At 37.3% G+C, this 26,190-nt stretch overlaps 1 protein-coding gene across 1 annotated transcript in view; it reads right to left on the minus strand.

The window, feature by feature from the left end:
* EVC (EvC ciliary complex subunit 1) overlaps positions 1–26,190 on the minus strand; it is a 118,515-nt gene that overhangs the window by 73,629 nt on the left and 18,696 nt on the right. The window contains exons 3-8 of the mRNA XM_027836608.1: positions 23,727–23,810; positions 20,766–20,998; positions 15,403–15,487; positions 13,123–13,221; positions 7,945–8,082; positions 782–940 (exon numbers count right to left, since the gene is read on the minus strand). Of these exons, the coding sequence (XP_027692409.1) occupies positions 782–940; positions 7,945–8,082; positions 13,123–13,221; positions 15,403–15,487; positions 20,766–20,998; positions 23,727–23,810 (798 nt within the window). The remainder of the gene's footprint in view (positions 1–781; positions 941–7,944; positions 8,083–13,122; positions 13,222–15,402; positions 15,488–20,765; positions 20,999–23,726; positions 23,811–26,190) is intronic.

Here is a 26,190-nt window from a genome sequence, read left to right on the forward strand (position 1 = left end):
CACAGCCTTCTGAGTAATATTCACTTTTAATTTTTCAGAGTCATATATTCCATATTTCATTGTCATACAGAAACACCAGTAGGATTTTGTTACCAAAAAGATGGGCCTTTGTTTCTGAGGGAATGTTGGGGTCATGAAAGGACCTTTACACTTTCCCAAAGGCAACTCATCCCTACAAATTCCTATGGATATGTTGGCCTAGGAGACCACAGCTATCATTAGCTTCTCCCATGGTGAATGGCACCTGCCCACATCTCTGCATGGATGCCCACTGCCTGAAAAGATTCTATGTGTGAAGAATCCATTTTAAGATCTCTCACAGCTAAACAAAAACAATCCATAAGAGAGACCACATCTAGCAATTTATGTAATATTCAGTGTGATTAGACCTCTGCCTTTCTGCTTATACACTTCTTATACTCTGGGACTAATTGTAATTTTTTCAATCACTAAGAATTTAGCTTCATTTTGGCCTTCTTTTTATTTATGTTGTTACAGTGCTCCTGTATTGGATAAAGCACTTTTGGTTCTGCTAATTTCTTTCTTCATCAGTTTATACAAATCTCCCCATTTTTCCTAATTACTCATATTTGCCATTTCTTACTAACCTAAGAATATCCCATTACATTCACATACCACAGGTCACTCGGCCATTCTGGTGCTCTTTCTACTAGATAACATGCAGGCATCCTCTTTGTTGAACATGACATACTCAGATGGATGAGAAGATGCCTCTGGGTGCTTGAAGCCCCCCTCCTCTTCCTGCTCTCTTCATACTTACCAGGGTCTGCAAGTCCTGAGAGGCACTTAATAACTCTTCTGCTGTAATCATTCTTTCAGTTAGATTCTGCATTATCTGCCCTGCTTTGGCACTTAAACATTTCAATTGGTCTAGGAGAAAGTGCTGGGTTTTTTCCATCTGTTTCCAGAAGGCTTCCATCTGTGAAATGAAAATGACATATCAAAGAGAAGAGTGATGACTGTGTGTACATGATGTCGTTGAATATTTATCAAACATTACATATTCTACAATACCAATTTTAAAGTATCTGCATGTTGGTATACAATTCTATGTTGATTATGTTGTAGCATTTTATACAGCATTCTACCCCACCCCCACCCTAGGCTTTCTACTACTCTGTCATTCAGTTTTAAGGCATCTTTTCAGAAGATGAGGCACTTGAGATAAGGATGGAAAGGATTATGGTGAACATGGCTTAAATATTCCAATTAATTAGGATCTTCAGGAAAAGGGACACTGTTATTAGAAGCTCTGATCTGAAAGGAAAAAGTACAGACATCAGCTACTGGCTCAAAGGTCACAGGATCAATTTCACAAACTTCTGCATTATTTTAAAGTTAATAGTATTTTATATTTATTATTCCCAGCTTATGCCTGTGGCTTTGAAACTGGGAGAAACTGTACTGGATTGAAGTCAGAATATCTTCCATTTGTTGAAATCCCACCCCTGTCACTTGCTATCTGTGTGACCCTAGGCAAGATATATAACCAGTGTGAGCCTCAGTTTCTTCATCTGTAAAATGAGGTTTGGTAATATGGCTTCTAATGTACCATTCAGCCTTGAACTATAAATATGGCTCTCTCTATCTTCCAATTATCTTATATTCACTTAAAATCTGTGTAAATGTTGTACACCTTCATTATGTGGCAGGTGATAGATGAAAGGACTGAAGAAACAAAGGTCTGATCTTCTGAGCATATTGATTTATTAAGCGACTCATGGCAACTGCTCAACAAACCAGGGCCAGACCTCCTCAGCTTAGGCCTGGACTCCGAACATAGGGGGAGACAGATTTTTATACCTTAAAAACAATTAATCAAATAAGGCCAATTAATTAAAAGGAAACTACAACATTGGGTAATCTGATTTCTAATTGGAGGAAAGATTAGGGGCTTTCCACATTGGGAGGGGGAGAGTTAGCAGGTGCAATTCTCTGAATTAAGAAAAAGAAGTGTCCTACTCCTCCCAAGTGACTGTAATCAATCAAAGGAACATGGAAACAGTAACTGATTGATCAACATAGGACCAATTTTCAGATAAGACATATGGGTTGCTTGAAATGTAAAGATGTGAAAAAACTCACTGCCTCAATCTTCAGGTCTGACTGGGTTTTTGGTCAGCATAACCTAGATCCTTGGTTAAGGATCTCTAAGCAGCAGGGAGATGTGGTCCCAGTTTCCCAGTCACACAGGGTTAGGCTCAAACAATGCAATAAAGAGTTTTTCCACCTAATTCTCACAATTGAATGAGACAAGAAAGCAATTGGACTAGACCCATAACTGAACAGTAACTAAGCTAGCTCCAGGATTGAGTCACAAGATGGAGTCAGTGTGGTTCATTCAGTTCCCATAATTAATCACTTATTATCCTAATTTCCTCAATACCCTCAATTAGAATGTAAATGCCTGGATGGTGGGAACTAATTTGCATTTTGTCTTCTTATCTCTAGGTCCTGGCTTAGTACTCTCAATCGATCAACCAGCTAGCATTTATTAATTGCTTACTATGTGCCAAGCACTGTGCTGAGTACTAGGGATACAAAGAAAAAGCATAAAGAGTTCCTGTCCTCAAAGAGCTTGCATTCTAGTGGTGGAGGCAACAGGTATATAAATTGGTAAATATGAGATATATACGGTATAGGTGGGTAGTAACGTTTGAGGGAAAGGTCTTAATAGTCAGCAGGGTAGAGTCAGGAGTAGAGGGAATGACCTAAAACAAAAGGTAGTGCTTGAAATGAGTCTTGAAGAATGTCAGGAATTCTAGGAGATGGAGGGGAAGAGGAAGAACATTCCAGGCACCAGAAACAGCCAGTGAAAAGGCAGAGGCAGTAGATAGATGATGGCTGAGGATGAGAAAACAGGCCAATATAGTTGGACCAGAGTGCATGGTGGGGCGCGATGTGTAAGGAGATTGGAAAGATATGCCTTGTGTGAACATATTGGATACTTAGTAAATGCTCTTGGAATGAATTAAACATAGTAACTTGTCATTTCTATGCCCACTGAATTGAATTAAACATCCTAACTTGTCACTTGTGTGCTTTTATTGATAGTCTTCCCTCACATAGAATGCTTTCCTCCTACCCCATCAGTTTCACTGTATAACATCATAAACTTGTAGGTAAGAAGGTCCTTAGAGATTTTCAGATACGAAAACTCAGGCTTAGAGTGGGAAGCGACTGGTGTAAATAGTTAGCTGGTAGGTCTTAGATTTGACTCAAGGGCTTTAGACTCACAAGCCTCTGCTCTTCCCCCAAGAGCATATTTCACTCTTTCCAATGACTATCTATCTTTCATAGCTCAGCTCAAATGTCTTCTCTTCCTTGAAATCATTCCTTATTCCCACCTCCTTACCCCCATGCAGCCAGAAATAACCCTGCCCTATTAGGAACTGATACGGCTCTTCAGACCTCCCTCACAGTCTTATAGAATGGCTATTTGTTCACATGGCTTCCCATATACCAAAACTTCAGAATATCAGAGGCTTGAAGGCTTCATCTTTGAATTGTTAGTATCTCCCACCAGAAGACTCTTCCTCAAAAGAATGGCCACTAGGTGCTGGAATTTTAAGGGATGGATCTATCATCTGCACTGGTGGAGAACAACAAAGTCACATATACTTGTAACACTGAAATATCACTAAGATAGGGGTTCATAACCATTTTTGTGCCATGGACCCTTTGGAAGTCTGGTCAAGCCTAGGGATTCCTTCTCAGAATACTATTTTTAACAGCATAAAAGACACAGGAATATAAGGAAGATGAATTACATAGAATGAAGGAATCAATGAATAAAGAATTTTAAAGCACTTACAATTAAGTATAAGTGCTGAGAATACTAATATTAAGACAGTCCCTACTCTCAAGCAGCTCACATTCCAATGGGGATGACAACGTATATGAAAAGGTCAGATGGAAAGGTCCTATGGTCTTGGGGGCAAGCAGCAAAGCAGATAACAATGCTTCTTCTTAAAGTCACTTTCATTGATAAAAAACACATCAGTTTATGATATGGAACCATTTGATAGTGCCCAGGGCTATATGGTGGCAAGAACTTTCTCTTCTGAGTCTTCCAAAGCTGTGGGTGTAGCACCAAGAGCGGCAGTTTCCAGGCTGAATCTCCACAGATGTTGCTTCCAAGGATGACAGCTCCAGGCACTCTGATAGAAGCATTGCTATCTCAGAGTCTCTTGAGTTCAGGGTCTTGGGCTCTCTCTGTCAGGGTCTGAAGGGAAATGCTGGTGAAGGTGGTGGTGGGGTGGTTTGACCTTTCTGATGCATGCTGTTTCCTATTTCCTCCTCAGGGTGCCCTGATGCTCTGGGGAGGCTGGCTTGCCTGTACTGTAAGTGGTAGTTGGTTGGGATTGGTAGAGATGCCTGGATTCCTTCTCCAAGGAGATGCATCTCCCCCAGACACTGAAATAGTTATTAAAATATTTTAAAAAATAATCTCACAGATACCAGGTTAAGGACCCCTGCTGCAGAACATAATAGGCATTTGGTAAATATTTCTGAGTTAAGATCAACCAAAATTAGTCAGGGAAATCTTCTGGAATGATACTTGAAATGATTTATTTTTCCTTTTTGAGAACATAGCTGGGAATTAGTGTGACTTAAAATACTGTATCCTTTGCTGGATTGGGCTGATATTACCGAATGACTGAGTAGCTAATGAGACTATTGAGAAGATGCCAAAAAAAAAGAAAGAACAAAAAACCAATCCACTCCAACATGCTGGCCAAGTACAGGTTAATTCGGTAGCAACGGTTGTGTGTTGATGGGTATCAAAGGAAACCCTTCAGTCTGGTCCCTAGAGGGGAAGTGCAGTGAGGTAGAAAAGCATCTGCAGTCCGGAGATTTTGGTTTGTATCCCAGCTCCAGATCTTACTAGCTGGGTAACCAGGCAAGCCCCTTAACATCTCTTACCCTCAGCTCCTTTTCCTATAAAATGGTGATAAAATCCTTGTATTACCTGCCTCACAGGTTGCTTTCAAACAGATACATGTTCATATCATTTAATAATATTTTGTAATTACCATCTTGTAAGTTAATCACAAAGAAGGAATGTCAAAGGGGATTAAAAGCTAAATTATGAGTACAACTATGTCATGCCTTGGTCAAATTAGAGGCATTGTGACAGATTAGAAAAGATTCCTTTTGCTTTCTTTCTTATTTTTATTTTCAAGGACAGGGCTGAGGGGTTCAAAATACAAAATACTCTGCCTGGCAAGTGTTCCTATTAATTTGCAATGAGTTTACTCATGATCTATAAAAAGATCAATTTTGTAGGAAAATTTTGAAGGATTTGGCTTTTAAAATGTTCCAGGAAACCATGGGGGCAGCTAGGTAGCACAACAGACAAAGTGCTGGGCCTGAAGTCAGGAAGACTCATCTTCTTGAGTTCAAATCTGGCTTCAGAAACTTACTAGCTGTGTCACCCTAGGTAAGTCACTTAACTCTGTTTGCCTAGTTTCCTCATCTGTAAAATGTGATGGAGAGGGAAATGGCAAACCAGTCCGGTATCTTCACTAAAAAAAAACCCCAAATGGGATCACAAAAAGTTGGATACAATTGAACAACAAGTCAACCATTAGGGCAAAGGCACATTAGTGAACCAGAAGTAATCATATCAACATACGCTAAATTCAATTTTAGTAAACTGAGGAATAGGCCAAATTCTCTGACTATTCTAGAATTTATTGCATTGAGTATAGCTTGTATTCAGTGGGCCAGTGGTTCAAACTCTGGTAGTGAAGTTGCTACTTCTCAAGACAGCAATTATACTGTTGGATCGCTCTTATTGATAGCCAGTTCTTCCATTGAAGCAAAATTTTCTTCTGTCTCACTGTTATTAGTTCTAGATCTAAGCAGATCTAAATCCTCTTTTACCCTGTATCCATTTTAGTTATTTGAAGGCAGGTGACCATGTCCTCTTCTCCAGACCCCCTAAGACTTCTGGCTGACTATTTCAGTTCCTTTAACCAATTCTTGGTCGCCATGGTGTCAATTTCCTTGTCCTTCTGTTTATCCCGTAGGCATATTCCTGATTGTCAACGTATTTACTGAATGTCATACCCAGAACTGAGTGCTATACTCCAACTGTGGCCTGCTTGGAGCAGGGAATAACAGACCTATCCCACTTTCTTTGCTCTAGGAAGTAGACTTCTATCAATCAGAGTAGCTTTTTTATTTGCCATTTCACACAACTGATTCATTCAGAGTCAAATGGAGTTAATCACACTCTAGCATATATATATGTTCCAAGATCTGAGAGGATCTGAAAGGATCTTCCTTCTGAAAGGAAGGGTAAGTGGCACAGGTTTCTTCTTACTCTTCAGTAGAACCGAGTATCCTCAATTTTTTAAATCACAAAAGTCCTAACTTAGCAGTCACTGAACTAAAAAACAAGCATCAACAGATACCAAACTTCATATTCTATTTGAAGCCTATTTCAAAACAAAAATGGAAAAATTGAATATTGTAATCTATAAAGTTACGAGGTTACATACATTAAGAAAACTGCAATTATGTCATCATTGTTTGAAATGCTGCATTTACACTATGATTATCACTATTTACAATCCCTAGAGGTAAGCAACTAATGGGAGTGAAAGAGTATATTTAAGAGAAAGTGAACCCTCAATACCAGATATTAATTCTCTCTAATAGATGGCAAACTGTGTCAGTGTTGGGGACAGTTTTTTTAGCTTTGTAAAGATTTTCAGAGAACAAAGAGCCCAATTACATCCATTATACCAGTCATGGGTTGGTAATTGCCAACTTTGCTTGAAATCATGCATACAAAGCAGTAGTGTGAGAGCCCTGGACAGACAATTTTGCAATAGTGAATTTTCAAGTTGGAACAGACCTTGGAAATTTTACAGTCATATCTCTGAATATTACCCATGAGGAAACTAAGGTAAAGAGTAGTGAAGTATCTTGCCCTAGGTCATATAGCCATCTAGTGTCATTTCCCAAATTCCTCCTCCTCCTCTTGCTGTTCCTTCCTATCTCTGTTTTTTCATGTCTCTCTCACAACTAGGAGGCACAGTGAATAGAATGCTGAGATTGGAGTTGGAAAGACCTGAGTTCAAATCTAGACTCAGATATTTACCAGCTGTGTAACCCTGGGTAGGTCACTTAACCTGTTTGCCTCAGTTTCCTCAACTGAAAATGGCACCTACCTCACAGGGTTGTTCTGAATATCAAATGAGATTGTAATTATAAAATAGCACTTTACAGACTACGTCGATCACAGTAGGCACTATATAAATCTATTCTTTTCCCTTCTCTCTCCATGTGGTGGTAGTCTTTCTCTGGGACCTGCCCATTTCAGGTAAGGTTGGGGTGAAACCAGCACAGACAGAATGAATGGCCCAAGCTCAGTGTGAGATGCCAGGATTCTGCCAGGCCAGGCCATGCATAGGTTACAGAGTAAATAGATAAGTGGCAAAGCCTGGATTTGAACCCAAGCCCCTTAATTCCTAATCTCATTCTCGTTCTACTATACAACCTGCCCCAAAGCAATGTCTCTCTTATGCCCCCTCCCCAATCTCTCTTCCAAGGGAGCTTTCCAATAGGACATAAAGTTCCCAGATGGAATTTTCTCTGTCCCAAGAGGGAGGTAGGATCATCAGAGAAAGCTCCAACAATTTCCAGTTTGAATTACAAAAGAGTAATTGAAGATTCTCACAAAAGACAGGACACTTAAATTTTTTTCTGTGAATCTTTGAACTTTAATTATACTTCTTCTACCACTTACCTTTAGAAACTAGATAAATAAGTCCCTAAAGAGAAGGAAAGTGTCTAACAAGCTTTTAAGCTCAGTCCTTCTTATTTAACCAATTTAATTGCCTAGTGGGGGAAAAAAAAGGGTTTTTTTTTATTGTAAGCATTGCAAGGGAAATAAAATTCTGTACGTACATTATCTATTATGTGTTCTGAATATTCCCTCTCTTTCCTTTCGATATCTTCCAGTGTGGAATATTCAGAGCTACCAGCACCCACCATTTCTGTGTTTGATAATTTGGATTGAATTTGTTTTTCTAATTCTTCCAAATCCTGAAAATAAAAATAATAACACCACAAATTAAAAAAAAAACAATGGCAACATCTTAAATGTCAGGGAGATAAATATCTTCCCCATAGTCTTAGCTGCAATACAGAAAAGCTATTTGTTCATACTTGATTAAATGTCCCATAGGTTTTTATATTTATAATCATACCTCATTCTCCTATGGCATTTTATGGCTTACAAAAATTTTACCTAATAAAATTATCTGAAATAGATACAAGCACTGTCATCCTCATATTACATATAAGAAGGCATTTTAAGTTCAAAATTATTTACTCAAGGTCATACACTTAGTAAAGGTCAGAGGATAATGGGCTTCAAAGATGGAAGAGCCCTTAGACATTAACCAGTCTAACTCATTCTTTTTTTAAAATTTATTTTGATTTATCAACAATCAGTTCCATAAGCTTTTGAGTTTTAACTTTTTCTCCCCCTCCCACCCTCTCCAAGACAGCATGCAATCTAATATAGGCTATATATAATACATTTCTATTAAACATATTTTGACATTATTCATGTTGTAAGGAAGAATTAGAACCAATAGAAGGAACCACAAGAAAGAGGAAACAAAGGGGCAGCTAGGTGGCGTGGTGGATAGAGCACTGGCCCTGAAGTCAGGAGGACCTGAGTTCAGATCTGGCCTCAGACCAAACACCTGACACTTACTAGCTGTGTGACCCTGGGCAAGTCACTTAACCCCAACTGCCTTTAAAAAAAAATAAAGAGGAAACAAAACAAAACAGAAGAAAAAAATAGCAAATAGTATGCTTTGATCTGCATTCAAACTCCACAGTCCTTTCTTTGGATGTGGATAGCATTTTCCATCACGAGGCCTTTGGAGATGTCTTAGATCCTTGTATTGCTGAGTCTATCAATATTAGTCATCGCACAACGTGGCTGTTATTGTGTACAACATTCTCCTGGTTCTGCTCACTTCACTCAGCATCAGACCATACAAGTCTTTCCAGGTTTTTCTGAAATCAGCCTGTTCATCATTTCTTATAGCACAACAGTATTCCATTACATTCATACACCACAACTTGTTCAGCCATTCCCCAATTGATGGACATCCTCTCCATTTCCAATTCTTTGTCACCACAAAAAGAGCTGCTATAAATATTTTTGTACGTGTGGGTCCTTTTACCATTTGTATGATCTCTTTGGGATACAGCCCTAGAAGTGCTATTGCTGGGTCAAAGTGTATGTACATTTTATAGCCCTTTGGGCATATCTAACTCACTCTTTTTACAGACAAGTAAACTGAGGGCAAGAGAAAATAACTAGCTTGCTCATAGTCAGATAGCTAGTTGGAAGAAGTAATCAATAAATAAACATTTCTTAAATGCCTACTAGGTGCCACGCACCGTGTTAAGTACTACAGATACAATAGGCAAAAGATAGTCCCTGCTCACAAGAAGCTCACAATCTAATTGAAGAATGTGATTGGAACCGAGGTTCTCTAGACTGAGTTCCAGGTTCCTTTAATTTTGCCAGTTGTGAGTTAAGCCCAGGCTTTCTAACTCCCAAATCTGCCATGTGCCCTCTGTAAACATATTTTTTAAATCTCCATTTCTCTCTCATCCAGCATGTCAGATGTTCAGCTGTTTTTCAGTCATGTCTGACTCTTTGAGACCCCATTTGGGATTTTCTTGGCAAAGATACTGCAGTGGTTTGCCATTTCCTTCTCCAGCTCATTTACAGATGGGGAAACTGAGGCAAACATGGTTAAATGACTCACCCAGGGTCACAAAGCAAGTGTCTGAGGTCAGATTTGAACTTGGGGAGATGAGTCTTTCTGACTCCTGGCCCAGTGCTTTATCCATTGGATTTCCAAAAAACAACTGGACATCATCTTTTAATCCTAAGGGTATATTTTTCATTATATTTTAATACTTTAAGATATCTTGGCACTGTGAAAAGAGTACTAGATCAGAAGTCATATGACCTACTTTCCAGATCTAGTGGGATTTACTTGTGTGGCCCTGCATAAAGCACTAAATCTTGATAAGCCTTAGTTTCTTAATTTTCAAAATAAGGATAAAAGTACTTACAATTCCTACTTCGTAGAGTCATTGTGAGAATCCTCAGAGATAATTTACATCAAATAATAATCATAGAATATTAAAAATAATTTTCACTTCTAGAGATAAAAGCCAAGGACTATGTCCATTGGAAGTGTGTCCATAGCTGTGTTTGAATTAGGAATGTGCTCCTCCTTTCTTAAACTTCTTGCAGCACTTTATACTTCTCTTATTAGAACATTCCTTTTTGAATTACGATTATCTATGTGATGCTACGTTCACATGTTAGACTGGAAGCCCCAGGAGGGCAGGGGCTATGTCTCATAATTCTTTGCAACTCTGAAGTGCCTAGCATATAACTGAATTTAAGAAATTGAATTTATATGATGAGGAGGGAATCTTTATAACAGAGTAAAAATAATGGTATTTCGGTGAGGACACCATCTATATACTTCAATATGCAGTCTCATCAAAGTTCTGATCCATGGGGCTATTCCCTTCCCTAGTTGAGGCAGCTAGGTGGCATAGTGGATAAAGGACTAAATCAGGAAGAACTGAGTTCAAATCCAGCCTCAGATACTTCCTAGCTGTATGATGCTGGGTAAATCATTTAACCTCTGTTTACCTCAGTTTCCTCAATTGCAAAATGGAGACAATAATAGCACCTACCTCACAGGGTCATTGTGAGGATCAAATGCAATAATAGTTTGTTTGTTTGTTTTTTAAAGCACTTAGCACAGTCCTTGGAATGTATTAGGTGCTAAATAAATGCTTATTCCCACTCCTAGCTGAGGTCACAAATCTTTATACTATGTAGTTCTCATCCGTTTCATTTTATAACTTCTTTCTTATTCATCTGAATTTTTATTATTTCATGGAAACCAGAAGCACACTCAGGCTGTCCAACCATTCTTCCCTGCAGGCACAGTAAGACTTGCCCATCTCCTTTCCCGGCCATGCACATCATTGCTGATGCATTTAATGTTATTTCTTCTGTAGGAATCATTGTTGGTAATATGCCAGGTTTTTTACAACTCACCATATAACTTTCCATTTATTAAGCACCTACTGTATATAGCGTAGGCTATGGGGAAGAAAAAAAATGGAGTGTGGGAGGCATCATTCCTACCCAGAATTAGTTAATGTGATATTATCCTCTTATGTGTCTTTATTGTTATAATTTCATGATTCTAAATATATTTTTAAAAATGATGGCTACTTTTTTGTAGTTAATGTTTTAAGGGAATAACAATATCTATATCTATACATAACACACACACACACACACAAATATATGTAGGGCAACTTGTCCCCAGAGTTTTAATTAAAAAATAAAAATCATGGGTAAAAGAGAAAATGAGCACAAATATGAAGCTTGGCATTTATCAAAAATGAGCAAGTAATGAAGAAAGAGGTCATTACAAGCACCAATAATCCACTAATTTTTTTCTCATCTAGATGCTTCCTTTTACTGGATCAGTGTTTTCATTAGCGAGGGTCGTACTTCCATAGATGTTCATTTCAACTCCTCCACACCTTGACATCTTGTGAGATCCTTCTATCTGCCTTCCCATATATTAATAGCAGCTCCAACTGATGCAATTTACAAAGCATTTTCTTCACCACAGTCTCGTGGGGAAGCTTTGGGTATACTATATATACCTTAGGAGTGAAGAATGTCTCAGTCAGAAAGATGAAGTACATTTTCCAAGATCAAAGAGCTAATGAATGTCAGCTGGAAGACTTGAGCCTCTGTCTTCTGTCTTTAGAAGTACTATTCCTTCTGCAACTCTGTGATACCTCTCCCGATCATTTTTTATTAGCTTAAGAATGCCACTTAGTAGGTAGCTCATCACCAGCAATAATGGGAAATGTGCAAAATTTCTAAAACTGTTGCTTGTTTACAATGACATTTCACGAAGAAAAACATAAACTTATAGAAAGGTTTGTGTTTTTAAGTTTGTTGGGCAGGATGGTATGGTGGAAAGAAGGCTGACCTAGGAATGAGGAAGATTTGGATTATGCTGATGCATGTAACAGATAATGGCTGGGAGACCATGGACAAGTCACTTAACCCCTAAATTTCCCCAGATAATTTTCTTAAGAATCTATGTTACAAAGGAACTGCTAATCTACCTGGGTGGAGGGAGTTTCAATACTGGGAGTTCCCTACACCAAGAAATAATAGTGAGATGATAACAATAGTAGCATTTACATAGCACTTTAAGGTTTACATAGCTCCTGACAGATATTTCATTTGATTGTCACAACAATCCTGTGAGGTAGATGCTATTATTATTATCTACATTTTACAGATGAGGAAATTGAGAAAAACTGAGGTTAAACAAGATGTCCAGGGTCATAGCTAGTAAGTGTCTACAGTCTTATTTGAATTCAGGTCTTCATGACTCCAAGCCCAGTGCTCTATCTACTGTATCATCTAGCTACTTGGACTGACTGTAGGTCTGGACATAAAATTTAAAAAGAAAAAATGTCAAGTAAAACTACAACAAATATTCCTTAAATCCCAGAGATGATAAAAGATGAGGACTAGGTTACAACGTTTATAGAATTAATAGGATTATAAAGATCACAGATTTGAAGGTGGAAGGAACTTGAGAAAACATGCAGTCCAATCCTCCCATTTTGAAAATGAAGAAACTGAGTCTCAGAGAATTTAAAGGACCTGTAAGAGGCAGAGACAGGCTTTGAACCTAGTTCCTCTGATTCTAGTACTACTGATCGCCTATTATAGATAATCTTTTTAACAGTTACTAATATTTTACAGGCGATATCATCAAGAAGTTTTTTATGTACAAAGGCAATATATATATATATATATATATACATTTCTTTTAAACAGATTTATAATCTACATTCATTTACAAAATTCCAGATGTAAGAGAGCACATTCAGTTGTCATCAGCCATATGTTAGCTGGTTAAAATGAGAATAATATAAGCCTTATTAAAAATGTTTCTTTGACATGTAAGTTGTAACTCTTACCACTTCTTGTTTTGAAATGATCTTTTGATACAAATCATCACCAGCTTTCTTCTTTGGAAGAATATCAGTTAGGGACATTTTGAGGATCTGGATAAACATCTATTAAAAGAGGAAAAACAATAACTCAAGATCAGTTTTTAACCTATTTTGTAGTAAAGTTACTGGATTTTTAAAGGAAAACATTATAGAATATTAGAACATTGGTCCTGGAAGTTACCATATGACATAGAAAGCGAGAGCTGAAAAAGTCAAACTACCAAAATTATTTTATAGAGCTAGAAAAATAATAACAAAATTCATTTCAAAGAACAAAAAATCAAGGATATCAAGAGAATCACTGAAAAAAAATTAAAGGAAGGTAGCCTAGCCATATCAGATCTCGAGCTGTATTATAAAGTAGTAATCATCAAAACAATCTGGTATTGGCTAGTTTAGGTACAAAATAGACTGTAGTAAATAACTGTAGTAATCTAATGTTTGACAAACCCAAAGATCCAAGAATCTGGGAAGAAAAAAAATCACTATTTGACAAAAATTACTGGGAAAACTAGAAAACATTATGGCAGAAACTAGGTACAGATCAATATCTCATACCATATGCCAAGATAAGGCCAAAATGAATACATAATTTAGACATAAAGGGCAATATCATAAGTAGATTAGGCGAGCATAGAAAATTTTATCAGTCAGATTTATGGATAAGGGAAGAATTTATGACCAATCAAGAGATAGAGAGCATTATGGGATGTAAAATAGATAATTTTGATTATATCAGATTAAAACCTTTTTGCCCAAACAAAATCAATGCAGTCAAGATTAGAAGGAAAGTGGGAAAACTTTTTTTTTATGGCAAGTTTCTCTGATAAAGTCCTCACTTCTCAAATATATATAGAGAACTGAGTAAAATTTTTAAGAAGACAAGTCATTCCCCAATTGTTAAATGGTCAAAGGATATGAACAGGCAGTTTTCAGAAGAAGATATCAAAGCTATCTATAGCCACATGAAAAAGTATTCTAAATCATTATTGATTAGAGAAAGGCAAATTAAAATAAATACCACCTCATACCTATCAGATTGGCTAATATGACAAAAAAGGAAAATGACAAATGTGCAGAGAGGTGGTGGACCATGGGTGTGGAATTAGATATGCTGTCAGGCATGGTCAGTGATTTTTTTATTTTGTTTTGTTTGTCTTTTTTAAGGAAAATTTTATTGTTGGGAATAGGGAGGGCACCGGGAACTTTTAGTGATGTTTTAAATAATAAATAAAATGTTTATTTAAGAAAAAAATGATTTACAATGCCTGTTTTCCTCCAAATCTTTGTGTCTTGTAACATTATTTTAGACCTTTCAAAGGGCATCAGGATGCTCTATTTTTTCCTCTTCTGACTCCCCAGTCAGGAATTATAGCTAAAGTTTTGAAGAGCCATAAAGAAACCTAAAGACTATCTTTGTACTAAATCATTTTAAAATACAAGACATGTGTGTATAAAAGACAATGAATTAAAATATTAAATAAACTAAATTTAAAATAAATTTAAATTATTTTAAAATAAATTAAATTAAAATAAATTAAATAAATTAAAAATTTTAAAGAGTTTTGAGTAAAATATATACTTTTACCATCTAGACAGAGGGCTTAATATTATATCACATAATTCAATACTTTAAAATCTCATGATTTCTTCACTGTGTCACACCCTCTACCTATGCAGATCCTAACTGCTCCTTGCACATCTTTGCATTCACCATTTTAAGGAATTTCTATGTCAGAATAAATGGGTTCTCTGAGGAACATTCCTCTTGTGATAAAGCTCTCTATTTTGCTTGGCTGTTCCTTATACAGTCCCCAGGGCCCACACTAAAAGTGTTTCCAGATTGGTAGGACCCACCAGAGCCAGTTCTCTGGTGTCTGTCTTAACCTTGAGAACCCAGAGTCACCTCATATCTAAAGACATGATGAATTGACAAGGGAAGATGTTAATGGAGGAAGGTGTATATCCTTCCCATCAACAAAGTAGTCTATGTGGACAAAGTAGTATATTTACAGATTTACAGAGCTGACAACCAGTTTAGGGGCCACTGACACCATCCCATACCTGAGCAAAAATCTCTTCTATGTATAATACCTGAAAAGTGGTCATCTGGCCTCCTGGTGAAGGGGAACCCACCACAGTCATTTCTGCTTCTCAATTAGGTAAAGTCCTTATGTTTTCTAATAAAACCACATTCATACTCAGATAAAAAAAATACATTAAAAACAACCATCTTCCACGTACCATGTGTTTTTCCTGCCTCAATTCCTTGTCTAAGAGTAGCAGGCTTTTCAGGTGAAGGCTATGCAGACATAAGCTAATATCAAAACTGAAATAAAAAACAGAAAACTTTATTATAGTGACTAAAATAAATGACTCCAGTGAAACTTCATTAGTACAATGCTCACCAATTTTTGTTGTCAACTTTAATGCTAGATCATTTATATAAATCATGCCCAATGCCTTTTCATTTTCCTACTGTCTTCCTGGGATATTACATAAATACTCAACTTAAAAAAAAATTAAAACCCAACTTTGACCAAGGATGAGTGATAGAAAAATAGCTTTCATTTCTATAATGCATCAAGGCTGACAGAATACTTTACATTCCATAACCTTGTGAGGTAGGTCCGACCAATATTATCATCACCATTATAGAGATGATAAATCATGGAACTGAGATGTTATCCAATCAAGGGGTTCTTAACCTGGTGGCTTATGAATGTAAAAAAAGTGTGTGTGTGTGCGTGTATACACACACATACACACACACACACACACACACATATATATATATTACAAAGGAAACCAATTATACTGAAATACAGTTTCATATATACATATGCATGTTTACATATAGACACATATTTATGCATGCACACACATGCATATATACACACGTACATGTGTGCATATGTAAACATGCATATGCATATATAAAACCGTATTTCAATATAATTAGTTTCCTCTGTAATTATAAATATTTTATTTATTCATGTAAAAAAGAAGTTATTCTGTGAGATCCACAGGTTTCACCAGATCGACAAACGGTTCATGAAACAAAAATGATTAAGAAGCCTTGATCTGGTCCAATCCTTCATTTTACAGCTGAGAAAACTGAGGCTTAGAGAGATGAATATCTTGCCCAGTGCCACATAATAAGTGTGATAGACAGAATTTGAACCTAGGCCTCCCGATTCAAAGGCATAGCACTCTGTCCCCATATAGTGCTGCTTCTCAAAAAATGATAACAAGGTAAGTAAAGGTCAGAAGCGCTGCTCTATCAAGAAAAGTAGATGTAAAACAACAACAACAACAATAACAACCTAGTAACAAATAGTAATAACAAAGTGCTTTACAGTTGCAAGGTGCTTTCACATGCAATATCTCATCTAAGCCTTAGACCTACTCTCTAAAGTGGGAAGGTGCCATAAGTATTATTATGCACATCTTACAGATGAATCCAGAGCTTCTAGGGATGAAGTTATATGTTCAAGATCATACAACTGGCTAGAAGAAACAGGAAGATTCAAACGTAGAATCTCTAACTTTAAGTTCACTGTGTTTCACACATGGCATTTCATACATTAGCTTCTCATTTTATCTTCCTGACCAACTTAATTTTTTTCCATTTCGTGTAATCTTTTGAGATAATGTTTAAGATCAGTCCAGAGTTCTCTTGCTTACCCCCATGACTTATATTCAGATCTTCACTTAGAAGGTAGAGAAAAACCAAGAGATAATGACTACTCATTAAAATGTAAAGAGCTTCTAAATCACTGTTGATTAGAGAAATGCAAATCAAAACAACTCTGAGGTACCACCACACACCTATCAGATTGGCCAACATGACAAAACAGGAAAATGATAAATGTTGGAGAAGATGTGGGAAAATTGGAACACTAATGCATTGTTTGGTGGACTTGTGAACTGATCCAACCATTTTGGAGAGCAATTTGGAACTATGCCCAAAGGGCTATAAAATGGGCATACCCTTTGACCCAGCAATAGCACTTCTAGGGCTGTATCCCAAAGAGATCATACAAATGGGAAAAGAACCCACACGTACAAAAATATTTATAGCAGCTCTTTTTGTGGTGGCAAAGAATTGGAAATTGAGGGGATGCCCATAAATTGGGGACTGGCTGAACAAGTTGTGGTATATGGATGTAATGGAATACTATTATGCTATAAGAAATGAAGATCAGGCAGACCTCAGAAAAACCAGGAAAGACTTGTATGGTCTGATGCTGAGTGAAGTGAGCAGAACCAGAAGAACATTGTACACAGTAACAGCCACATTGTGCAATGACTAACTTTGATAGACTTAGCCCTTCTCAGCAATGCAAGGATCTAAGACATCTCCAAAGGTCTCATGATGGAAAATGCTGTCCACATCCAAAGAAAGAACTATGGAGTTTGAATGCAGATTGAAGCATACTCTTAGCTAATTTTTTTTCTTCTATGTGTTCTGTTTCCTCTTTCTGATGGTTCCTCCTGTTGGTTCTAATTCTTTCTTAAAACATGAGTAATGTGAAAATATGTTTAATAGGAATGTATATGTATAGCCTATATCAGATTGTGTGCCATCTTGGGGAGGGAGATGGGGAGAGAGGGGGAGAAAAATTTAAAACTCAAAAGCTTATGGAAGTGATTGTTGATAAATCAAAATAAATTAATAAAAAATTAAAAAATATAAAAAAATAAAGGTCTTGATCATTATGACATGATATCCAAGAGTGTGTAGTCTGCAAATGGAAGAATGAAATGGCTATCATATTAACAATGTCTAAAAGGATTGTATCAGCCCTAGAAGAGAAATAGTTGAAAATTATATCTGTGGTTGAACTGTGAAAAAAGGCAGGAGGAGAGAGAAGGCCTGAGGGAGAGAAAAGGAGAGAATCCATTGGGGAAATGTATGGACAGGATTAATAAGCTATAGCTTCTCGTTCATAGTGACAAAGTAACAAAGAATGAGAATTATTGGATGTGAAGTGAAGAGCAGGCTAAGGACAAAATTTCTAAGAGGAAGGAAAGTTATCTACCGCCAGGAACCCATACTTTTAAGTCAGGCTGAAAATCATCTTGGAAGCCAAGCTAGGAATTGTTATCCCTGGAGTGATGAGACATTATATGCTGGAGAAGCTTCTTGAAGAAGGAATTTAGAGATTATATAACAGAGAATGAGGGAGTACTGAGGCAAACATATAATAATAAGAGAACTAGAATTAGAAACATGGCAAGTTGAGCATAATAAAAGTGAACATATAAAAATAAATAAACAATGCAATATTATACACAATAATTACAACAATATAAATGGACAGAACAATAAAACAAATTAAACTGAATGCTATGCTATTATAATGACTGAACTTGGGCACAGAGAAAGGCTGAGAAAATACCCCTCTCTAAAACTCACTGCTATGTTCCTCTGATAAAGACCTCATATTCAAAATATAAACAGAAAAGATTAGAAGAAGAATGACTTCTCAGTAAAATTATCAAAGGTTATAAATAGTCACTTTTCAAAGGAAGAAATCCAAGGTGTTAACAACTTCATGAAAGAAAGATCCAAATTATCAACAGTTAGAGAACTGTAAATTAAAAATATCCGAGGTTCCACCCCATATCCATCAGATTGGTAAAGCTGATAAAAAGAGGGGTAATGATGACAATTGGAGGGGCTGTGGAGAAACTGATGATGGAATTGTGAATTGGCCAAGTCATTCTTGAAAACAATTTGGTCTTATGTTCCAAAAGTCACTCTACTGCACATATATCTTTTGAACCAGGGATACCGCTAAAAGGTCTACGTTATCTTAAAGAAGAAAAGTATACATATGTAAAAAGATATTTATAGCATGTCTTTTTCTTTAAGGGGATGTCCAGCAACTGAGAAATGGCTGAACAAATTAGGAATATAATGGGATATTGTTGCATTACAGGAAACTGTGAAAGGGAAAGTGAAGTGAACAGAATCAGGATAACAATTTATGCAATAACCACAACAATACAAAGGTAAACAACTTTAAAAGATGTAAGATCCCTAGTTAACACAAAGATCAATCACAATTCCTGAAGAAAGATGCTTAAGAATGTTATCCAATCATAAGGTGAAGGATTCAAAAATAAATTATATACTTTTGGACATGGCCAATGTGGAAATTTATTCTGTTTGACTATGCATATTCATTATAAGGTTTTTGTTTTTAATTGGGAGATATGTGGGATAGGAGAGCCCCTTGCCAAAAAAAAAAAAAAGAAAGAAAAAAGGAAAGAAAGAAAAAGGTATCAGACCAGCTGACTCAAGTATATTGCACTTGACCACTTTCAGTGAAAATATGCTACAATCTATTATGTGCCTAATCATTGGATTTATTAGGTATGTCACTTTGCATAGCCTAGAGTTGGAAGCAAAATCAGTTTATATTTTAAGCAGAAATCTCATCTACAACATCACAAACAAGAAATGATTTAGTATCTTCCTGAAGAACTACAGTGATAAAGAAATAATTGCTTTGAGAGGTAGCATTTTCTCTTTTTAAATAACTCTAATTTTCATAAAGTTCTTCCTTGTTTTAAGCCAAAATTTCCTATCCTACACTGATTACCTTTTTGTTGTTCTTCTGAGATCAGAACCAGAGCACCTGGTCTGGAATCAGGTCATTTGAATTCTGATTTTGGCTCTGCTAGTCTCAAGCACTGCGATCCAAGGCAGGTTGTTTCCTTTCTCTATGCCATGGGTTTGACATTTGCAAAATGAGGATGATGTTTCTTGTACCACCTGCCTTAAAGAGCTCTCGGTAGGCAGGGATTGTGCAGTCATTCCAATCCCAAACCTCTGCACATATGTCAGGGGCCATCATTAGCATCACCATCATCATCGCTATCAAAAAAAGTATTTATCACAAGTAACACTGTATGAAAAGACTCACATAAACCTGAGGCAGGTAGGTGGGTGCAGTGAATGAAGTGAAACTTAGGAAGACCAGAGTTCAAATTTAGCCTCACATATCTCACTTCCTATCTCTGTGACTCTGGGCAAGTCATCTAACTTCTTCTTGCTTCAGTTTCCTCACCCTTAAAATGGGAATAATAATATCTATTGACAAGGGCTATTAAGAGCATAAAATGAGACGATATTTGTAAAATGTTTTGCAAAATTAAGGTGCTATATAAATTCTATATATTAAACTATGTAAATGAAGTATCATATATTTTAATAATAGTAATAACAACATGACTACTTCATGGATTTTTGTTGTTCAGTCATTTTAGTCACGTCCAGCTCTTCATGACCCCATTTGGGGTTTCCTTGACAAAGATGCTGGAGTGGTTTGCCATTTTCTTCTCTGGTTCATTTTACAGATGGAAACTGAAGCAAATGGGGGTAAGTGACTTTTCGAGGGTCACACAACTAGTAAGTGCCTGAGGCCAGATTTGAACTCAGGAAGAGGAGTCTTCTGACTCCAGGCCTGGCATTCTATCCACACACTGACTTCACAGATAAAACCACAGTGTTCTTATGTGACCCTATCAGATAGGGCAGAAGACCTATACTCTAAAGTATCACTTTATCTAGAGTATTATAACTTGGTCCTTACCTTTCACAGGTCAGCACCTCTGGGAAAGAATTCACCTTAAGAAAGGTTCTATCATGGAATCTGTCATCACTAATGGCAGAATGCATGCTGGTAGAACAACTGCAGTCTTCTTTGTCTCCCTGGCTGAGGGATCCAAGACTACTTGAAGGAGAAACTTCCATCATTTGATTAGGTAAAATTGCCTGTTTTGAATTTTCATGCAAAGATGGATTGGACGATCCATCTGCAAGAGGCTATGATAACAGAAAAGGAAAAAAAAACTCTCCATTAATCAATGTAGCACAAGAAAGGAAGTAATTAGTTTGTTATTAACTGCATTCTCAATCCTTGGCTTTCAAACTGCATTTGTATAATAATACTGACGGGACTGAAGCAGCTAGCAAATATGATTACATAATTGGGCTAATATTTTCTCCTTGAGTTGACCAAATTGGAAAGTTATTTTTACATCATGAGGACAAAGTTCCAATATTTTTAAAACAAACTACTGGGAAACATAAGAGAAACTGTAAAATATAGACAGACATCTTTGCCTGGCATATAAAGCCCTTGTTGCCATCATTTCTACCCTTTCTTCCAGATTTATCTTATACTACTCACTTGGACACACTGCTTCAGCCAGACTGAAAAACTGATGTCCCTTAGATAGATTCTGGACTTGGTTTCTATGTCTTTCCTCAGGCAATTCCATATGCCATGACTACAATGGCCTCCTACCTCCTCTTCACCTGCTGAATTCTTACACATCTTGTAAAGCCCAGAACAAAGACCACTTCCCTCAGGAATCTTCCTCTGATCTCTCCTCTTGCTAATGACCATCTTACTCTGCCTCATATAGCAGTTTCTTTTTTGTGTCTTTCTACTGAACTCATCCTCTGATGTTGTCAACTATAGATATTAGTGTTTGGTACCTTAACTCCCTACTAGCCTCTGACCTCCATGAAGATAGGTACTGAGTCTTCCCTAAACTGCATGTCTTCTAGGGGACCCATACAGCATCCTATACATGTTAGAAGAATATAAAAACTAAAGCTTGTTGAATTCAAGAGGAATAAATTGGGCTTTCTGATACTTTTTTCTCTCTCTATGTTTCTATTTGCAAATACAGTAAAATGTTGTTATAATCTGAATTGGGATATTCCATGAACCGTCATGTGTTAGAACTCTCTGGGATGGTTGAACCTTTTTTATTTTAGATAGATTCAAGAAAAGCCAGCATCTGAAGAGTGCTGTCTTTCTCTGCCTACTAGACCTGCTAGCCCTTGCCCACTCAAGAAGGGGCAGAAAACCAGAGCACAGGGTAAACAGTGTTTATGCAAGACTAACACAAATGTTTCGATCTGCTTGTCCCCTCTTATCTGTATTTAATTCATGGATCTCAGTTATCTAGTGCTTCTTTTACCAGTTTTTTTTTTTTTTTTTTAGGCAGTTGGAGTTAAGTGACTTGCCCAGGGTCACACAGCTAGTAAGCGTCATGTGTTTGGTCTGAAGCCAGATTTGAACTCAGGTCCTCCTGACTTCAGGGCCAGTGCTCTATCCACTGCACCACCTAGCTGCCCCCTTCTTTTCCCAGTTCTTAACTGGTGTCTATACTTGTTGTCTAGATACCTTTTGTCCATCAGATTCCTCTCCTCTGAACACAGTCCTGAACCTGGCCTCTTTTGACCTGTCCTATCTTCTTTTTGCCCAAGGTCTGGTATGACACCATGTCCCTTTTATATACCTCTCTTATGTACTCATCACCATTTACCTTTTATTAAAATTATGTTCATGATATTACTCTTCTTAGGCCACAGGTGGAGTGAAACCATCACGGTTTGCTGAGTCCTGATTATCTGAACTTTGCCATCGTGTGTCAAATGCCTTCTCACCTTGGCACTTCCATCATCATGTGTGGCCTTCTCACCTCTGAACATCCCTTTATTCCTATGACCTTTTTCTCCCATTGGTGAGTTCCTCCATTTTGGGGAAAGGTTCAGACTGACTATCCTTCACTCTTCTCGCAGCTCTACTTCTAACTCCAGACTTGCCACCATGTCCCACTTAAGAACCTCCTCATCTCAAATTTCAGCAGTTTTTTTTTTTTAATGCATTGTCTTTCTTCTTGAGGGCAGGGACTGTCTTTTTATTTTGCTTGTATTTATATTCTGAGCACTCAGCACAATGCCTAGTATATAGAAAGTACTTAATAAATGCTTGTTAACTGACTAATTGATATAATACCTTTGGTATCTGCCTGTGTTTCTCTATTCACTTATCCATCATTCTAGTTTGAGTCCTTCTATTACAATAATTTCCTAATTGGTCTCTGTCTCATGTCTCTCCCCACCCCCATCCATTCTCAACACAGCTTCCAAAGTGATTTTCCTGAGCATAGCTCAGACCACATCACGGTCCTGTTCAATTATTTCCAGTGGCTCACTGTCTCTTGTAGGATCAAACATAAACTAGACATTTAAAGCTCTTCACCACCTAAGTCCAGTTGACCTTTCTAATCTAATTACACAATACTACCATTTACACACATTATGGTCCAGCCAATCTATCTGTCTTACTGTTCCTCCTACATGGCTCTCCATGGCTTTTTGTGCCTTTGTACTCACTGTACAACTCATTCCTATTTCTTAGAATCCTTATTTATCACTTTGAAAGGCACAGCTCAAGCACAATCTCCTACATGAAGCCTTCCTTTATCCCTGCTTCCCAACAACTAATGTTTTTCCTATAAAATCACCTTGTTTCTAACTTTGCTTTTTTCTGCATATACCTATATCTTACGCTAATACATCAGTATTGATATCAATATATTTCTATTTTTACATCTATCCTCAAGGTTAGGTACTGTTTCACTTTAGTTCCACATAACCAATGTCTAAGATAGTGCCTGGCAAATGGTAAGCATTTGATCAATGCTTATTTACAAACTAAGGGGTTCTACAGAATAATATTCTGAATACTTACCCTAAATTTTTGATTGATGGGATAGACCACTTTTGCCTTCAATGCGAATGCTGTGATGTTACTGTTGAGTGGTGACTCATATTCCTGAACCATAAAAAAGGGAACAAAATAGTATTTGAAGCTTTCAGTGAGAGAATGCATATGCTGACGTGTATTTGTGAAATGCCAGACCTTATTATGACCTACATATTTGAGGAATTGAACAGATTAAGGGGCTGTCTAAACAAACATTTACAACTGGCCCAGGAAGTATTTTTTAAATAATTTATCAAAAAATAGGAACATATCCTTTGTCTCATTTTTAGAGTTATGTTATGACAGGGAAAACCTTGGTAAAAAGACACATACAATTACCATTCTAAAAGGAGAAAAATGTGTAGAGAATGTTAAATAAATGATAAAGAAGGAAAGAATGAGGGGCAGAGCCAAGATGGTGGAGTGAAAGCAGTGACTTGCTTGAGCTCTCCCCCAAACCTCTCCAAATACCTGTAAAAAAATGGCTCTAAACAAATTCTAAAGCAGCAGAACCCACAAAAAGACAGTGAAACAAATCTCCAGCCCAAGACAACCTGGATGGTTGACTGGAAAGGTATATTGTGCCTGGCGGGGAGAGGAGCACAGTGCAGCATGGGCGCGCAGGCCACAGCAACCCTGGAGCAGGCCTCAGAGGGCCGAATCGCGGGCAGCTGTGGTGGTTTCCAGACTTCTCAACCCATGAATGCCAAAGAAAGTCTGTGAGACAAGGAGCTAGGTCTCAGCCTCAAGCCCTGAGCTTGGCCTCTGGGGCAGCGGCTGCCTCCTGAGCTTCTGGCCCACAGACTGAGGGGGAATCAAGTGGCTAATCAGAGGGGGATTGCAGGGATCTTTTTGCCAGTGCTGAGGCAGGAATCTCTGGCTTTACCAGTGCTTGGATCTGGGTCACAGTTCTGAGGGGCAGTCCTGGGGCGAGGAGGAGTGCTGGCATGGTGGAGCTTGTTGTGGCGGTAGAGAGGAAATACAATCATACCACCTTGGAAGAACTGAAAATTTTTAGATCCCTAGAAGTATCTCTGAAAACAGCTGTACAAACCCCCAAAGCTTGGGACAGTACATTCTCCACATTGGAAGCAGACTCTTACCTTAGCAAAGAGTTTAAAACTCAAGTAATTGGCCAGGATCATGAGTAAGCAGTGCAAAAAGAGTCAGACCATATTATCTTACTTTGGTGACAAAGAATATCAAAACACACAACCAGAAGAAGACAACAAAGTCAAAGCTCCTACATCCAAAGCCTCCAAGAAAAATATGAACCAGTCCCAGGCCTTGGAAGAGCTCAAAAGAGATTTTGAGAAGCAAGTAAGATAAGAAGAGGAAAAACTGGGAAGAGAAATGAGAGTGATGCAAGAAAATCATGAAAAACAAGTCAACAGCTTGTTAAAGGAGACCCAAAAAAATACTGAAGAAAATAACACCTTGAAAAATAGCCTAACCCAAATGGCAAAAGAGGTCCAAAAAGCCAATGAGGAAAAGAATGCCCTACAAAGCAAAAGTGGCCAAATGGAAAAGGAAGTCCAAAAGCTTACTGAAGAAAATACTTCCTTAAAAATTAGAATAGAGCAATTGGAAGCTAGTGATTTTATGAGAAATCAAGACACTGTAAAACAAATCCAAAAGAATAAAAAATTAGAAAACAATGTGAAATATCTCATTGGCAAACAACTGATCTGGAAAATAGATCCAGGAAAGAGAATTTAAAAATTATTGGACTATCTGAAAGCCATGATCAAAAAAAGAGGCTAGATATCATCTTTCAAGAAAAAAATAAATAAAAATTACCATAATATAAAAAAAGAGAAATTATCAAGGAAAACTACCCTGATATTTTAGAACCAGAGAGCAAAATAGAAATGGAAAGAATCCATCGATCTCCTCCTGAAAGAGATTCCCAAAGGAAAACTCCTAGGAATACTGTATCCAAATTCCAGAGTTCTCAGGTCAAGGAGAAAATATTGCAAGCAGCCAGAAAGAAACAATTCAAATATTGTGGAAACACAATCAGGATAACACAAGACTTAGCAGCTTCTACATTAAGGGACCACAGGGCACGGAATATAATATTTCAGAGGGCAAAGGAGATAGGTTACCAAGAATCACCTAACCAGCAAAACTGAGTATAATCCTTCAGGGGAAAAAATGGTCATTCAGTGAAATAGAGGACTTTCAAGCATTCTTGATGAAAAGACCAGAGCTGAATAGAAAATCTGACTTTCCAATACAAGACTCAAGTGGAACATGAAGAGGTAAACAGGAAAGAGAAATCATAAGAGACTTACTAAGGTTGAACTGTTTACATTCCTGCATGGAAAGATGATATTTGTAATTCATGAGACCTTTGTCAGTATTAGGGTAGTTGGAGGGAAAAAATTATATGTATGTATATAGATAGATAGATAGATAGATAGATAGATAGATAGATAGATAGATA

Source organism: Vombatus ursinus, unplaced genomic scaffold (genome assembly GCF_900497805.2).
Source record: "Vombatus ursinus unplaced genomic scaffold, bare-nosed wombat genome assembly UNPS02014818.1, whole genome shotgun sequence".
Lineage (NCBI taxonomy): Eukaryota > Metazoa > Chordata > Mammalia > Diprotodontia > Vombatidae > Vombatus > Vombatus ursinus.